Below are 4,032 nucleotides of genomic sequence, written 5' to 3' on the forward strand. Positions count from 1 at the left end.
ATAATCCAGAAATTGCGTCTTTCATCGAAGGAACAAGGGGACGGCGGCTTTTTCAGGCCCGTGAAGTGTTTGTGTGGGGGGGGAAAAAAAAATTGGAAAGTCCCCCGAGGACAAGAAAACAGAAACGGGGAGGACGGGAAGAACAGGAAGTACGGGGAGGACGGGAAGAACAGGGAGGACGTGCGGCGTCTGAAATATTTCAGAGCTTTTAATCTTGTTTTGATCCAGCATCTTCTTAAGAGTCCAGATTGCTGTTTTTTGTTTTTTTTTCCCTGCTGATGGAGTCGGTTATATAAAGAGGGCGTCTGCAGAAATGTTTGAGGTTTTATTTGGACTCGAGAACATTTTCTCGCCGAGTCGTCGTCTTTTTTTTTTTTTTGGCAGATGAGCAAAATGTCATTTGAGCCCTGAGAATATGAAGTCGTGGTTCAGTTACGATTGGGAAACAAATGCGGGGGGGGGGGGGAACTCGCTGATTTGTTCAATGAAGGAAGAGGAATTCATAATGATTTAAAATGGTTTGAACACCAAGAAAACAGGGAAGTAAAGTCGCTTTACTTCTAATGGCCCATTTTGACTGTAACGTCTTTAAAAAAAAATGTCAGACAGAAATATCTCGACAACTGTCGGATGAATTGCGGTGAAACTTGGAACATATGTATTTACGATCTCTACGGGATTGTAATAACGTTGTTGTTTTTCTGACTTCTATCGAACATCGTTATCGTACTGAAAGTGTTTGCGTCGTTCATGACGTATGACTCTTTCTAGACGTCTAAATCTACCGAAGTTAAAGGCTGCTTGTTGGGTTTTTTTGGCTTCTTTTGGATGTTTTTTTTTTCCTCGCTCAGATAATATGCCCGCTAAGTTATGTTCTCTCTCCTGTGTTCCTTCCTTCAGGGAGTTGTCCTCCAAACATCAGACCAGCGTCCCGTTCGGGAACGCCCGAGAGTCGAAGCTGATCTGATCAGGAAGGAAGGAAGGAAGGAAGGAAGGAAGGAAGGAAGGAAGGAATGAAGGAAGGAAGAGGAACGTGTGATGAAACGACTGAAGGATAAAAATGCACTAAATTGTAGACGAGTACGTCTCAAAGGTCATCTGAGGTGAACCTGATTTTATTGATGACATTTGACGTGTGACAGTTTTTAGACCCGTTGATTGTTTTAAGCGACTCACTCACACACACACACACACACACACACACACACACACACACACACACACACACACACACACACACACACAAACGAATGTAACCCAAATCTATTTTCATTTCTTCTCTGTTAACTTTTTCCAATTAGAGTGTTTTTTTTTAAATTGTCTTCAATAGCCGGCACTAATAAAACGTTGATACTCTTTTTTGAATGGTGACATGTTGGTTCTTGTTTTTTTGTGCACGTGTAATTAATTTTTTTTTTTTTTCAACCGGGCACTTTGATCCGTTTTTTTTTTTTGTTTTGTTTTGCCTCGTCTTGTTTCATCCGCGTCAAATCATCTGTGACGGATGTAATACGAGTCGTTCCATCTCATACTTAAGAGATAAGATAAGATAAGACTTTATTAATCCCACGGTGGGGACATTTAGACGTCACAGCAGCATAGAAACACAGTTAGGAAAAATTACAAATACGTACACAATAAAATGAGGTAGATGAAAAGATTTTTTTTTTTTTTTTTTTTAGAAAAAGTAAGACCGATGAGTAAATACACACAAAATATATACACAAAAAATAAATAAAGACAACTAGGAGTAATTACATGTTTTCTGAAGCCAAATGGAAAATGAAGATTGGGATATTTGCTCAAAAGCTCCAGAATTTCTCCAAAATACATTTCATGCTGCGATTTTTTTTTTTTTAAATTTCCCCCCCCACTTTGAACTTTGAACTTAACCGGGCAGATTGAGTTTGCTAAATGTAAACTTAAAAGAACACTTCCACGTGTTGCAAAACCTTGACGGTCACGAGTTGCATGAGAAGATCGATATCACCGTGCAAACAGGTTGCTGCTACGGTAACTTCCTGCACTTTTGTTGTCGCCGTGCGTTCGCTAGGCAACCGACGGAGACATCAGGAAGTCACCGTGACCACGAATATATTCATCCAGAACATTCAAAAATCCCGCACGGATGTTGGCTCATAGCAGTCGATGTAAAAAAAAAAAAAAAAAAAGTTTCTACTATTTTTGTAGAAAAATTTGAAACGTATTTCCGTCTGTAATAAATTCTGTAGACATATTTTCAATTGACATTTTAGAGGAGCCACAGATCGCTCTGTCTGCCCCCCCCCCCCCCCCCGAGGTAACGACGGCGTTGACACTAGTTTAAAAAAAAAAAAAAATGCATCCCGTGTTGACTCCCGTTATTACATCATATCCACAGCTGCCCCCCCCCCCCTCTTGTTTCGTCACGACAGGAGAGCTTGATTTAGTGCAGGTATTATTAATGTCACGCTGGGACAGAGAAAAAAAAACATGGTTAACTGGATTTGCTGAAACAAACAAAAGAGCAGGTGAATGATAAAGTGGAGACGGATTATGTTGGGGGGAGGGGGGGTTGCAATGTGTATATTTCTACAGCTTTCTTCTTCCTGTAATTGATCTTTTTTGTTGTTTTTTGTTTTGTTGTTGTTGTCTTTTCTTTTTCAGTGACCTATTAAAAGCTGTGGAATGCCGCGGACCCTCCGACCTCGTCAAGGTTTGACCCGGTAGTTCAGGATCAAAGGCAAAAACTGCACCAACCTGGCCAGAGAATGAGCGTGCGGGGGAGGGTGGCGGGTGGGGGGGGGGGGGTGGACGGACAGAGAGGTCACATACCTGTGTTCACTTGGCCCGCACAGTTTCAGCGCGTCACGGTCAAATCAGGGTTTATCCTAATTGCTGCAAAAACAACACCAAACGCATTTGTAGCATTTTTTTTTTTTTAGTGTTGTGTGTTTTTTCTTTTCCAGGAGGATTTGTCAGGAGAAATATGTTGTGGCTCTTGTGATGTGGAGGGAAACCAGAAAATTGCTGTTTGGGGTATGAAGGATGTGTTATTATTATTATTATTATTATTATTATTATTATTATTATAAGTGTAAGTTTGATTGTAAACATGAGGTTTTAAAAAACAAAAAGTGAGGTGACCCTTTAAATATTACTTTTACTTATTAACCCAGAGGCATAGATATATACAATTCTTTTGTTACACTTTACGGTATGAATTAGCATGAATTCAATAAAAAAATTAAAAACTGGGCCACATTTTGGCTCCGTTCATTTACCTGCAGGTTGTTATGAATTTAGACGCAAAACACAATAACTCCGACATCATATTGAAGCCTCGAGTTGGGAATTTGGCCGTCGCCATCTTTGCTTCTCCCGAGCGGTTTGGAGCCGGTCGTGACCATATTCGGGCGAGCTCGATCTGATTGGAAAACCCGGCGATACTAATGTCCCCGCCCACCGATAGCCGTAAACCAGTCTGCACCACAGGCCTGTCAATCAAACAGACACGCCGCACAAAAAAAACAAGACTTTTTGAAGCTTATTTTCGAATTGGCAACAGAATTATTTTCAGATGGACCTCCAGAAAAACAAATCTGGAAGAGTGAATTTAGCGAATGACATACAGAAAACTTTGATATGGAAAACCGGAGGCTTTTTTTTGGGGAGCCACCCTCTAGTGGCCACTCGGTGGTATAGCAGTTTAAGGCTCTTCCGCATCGCCCTCATTTATTTTCGGTCCCGGAAGCTACGAACACTTTTACATACAGTCTGTGCTTATTGCAGTTTTACCCTCATCGAACGGTAAAAATCAAACGTTCACCACTTCACTTTAAGGGCCACAAACAGCGATGATGTCGTGATTGCGTCATAATCATCGCTGATGATGTATAATGCTTTAATTCACATGTTGTTGATGCAGGAGATCATGAATGAACGACTTTAACCTCGTGTTACTTCCTGACGATTTCACGAGGTATTTAATGCACAAAGTCCTGCATGAAATGACACTTTTTTTTTTTTTTGTCATTATAGTTCACTTTTTTT

At 40.6% G+C, this 4,032-nt stretch overlaps 1 protein-coding gene across 2 annotated transcripts in view; it reads left to right on the forward strand.

Annotated features, from left to right (window-relative positions):
- LOC138630703 (serine/arginine repetitive matrix protein 2-like) overlaps positions 1 to 3,041 on the forward strand; it is a 43,783-nt gene extending 40,742 nt beyond the window's left edge. Inside the window, exons 7-8 of one of the 2 annotated variants that reach the window (XR_011311660.1) lie at positions 901 to 1,103; positions 2,647 to 3,041. Coding sequence is in view for 1 of the 2 variants with exons in the window: in XM_069715198.1 (XP_069571299.1) it covers positions 901 to 967 (67 nt within the window). In the remaining variant the exon portion in view is untranslated. Of the gene's footprint in view, positions 1 to 900; positions 1,628 to 2,646 lie in introns of those variants that run through there. The other variant, XM_069715198.1, reaches the window with a different exon arrangement.
- The last annotated feature ends 991 nt before the right edge of the window (positions 3,042 to 4,032 follow it).

Source organism: Brachyistius frenatus, unplaced genomic scaffold, assembly GCF_029030835.1.
Source record: "Brachyistius frenatus isolate BFR_SWC_R1_liver_20210118 unplaced genomic scaffold, ASM2903083v1 Contig_139, whole genome shotgun sequence".
Lineage (NCBI taxonomy): Eukaryota > Metazoa > Chordata > Actinopteri > Embiotocidae > Brachyistius > Brachyistius frenatus.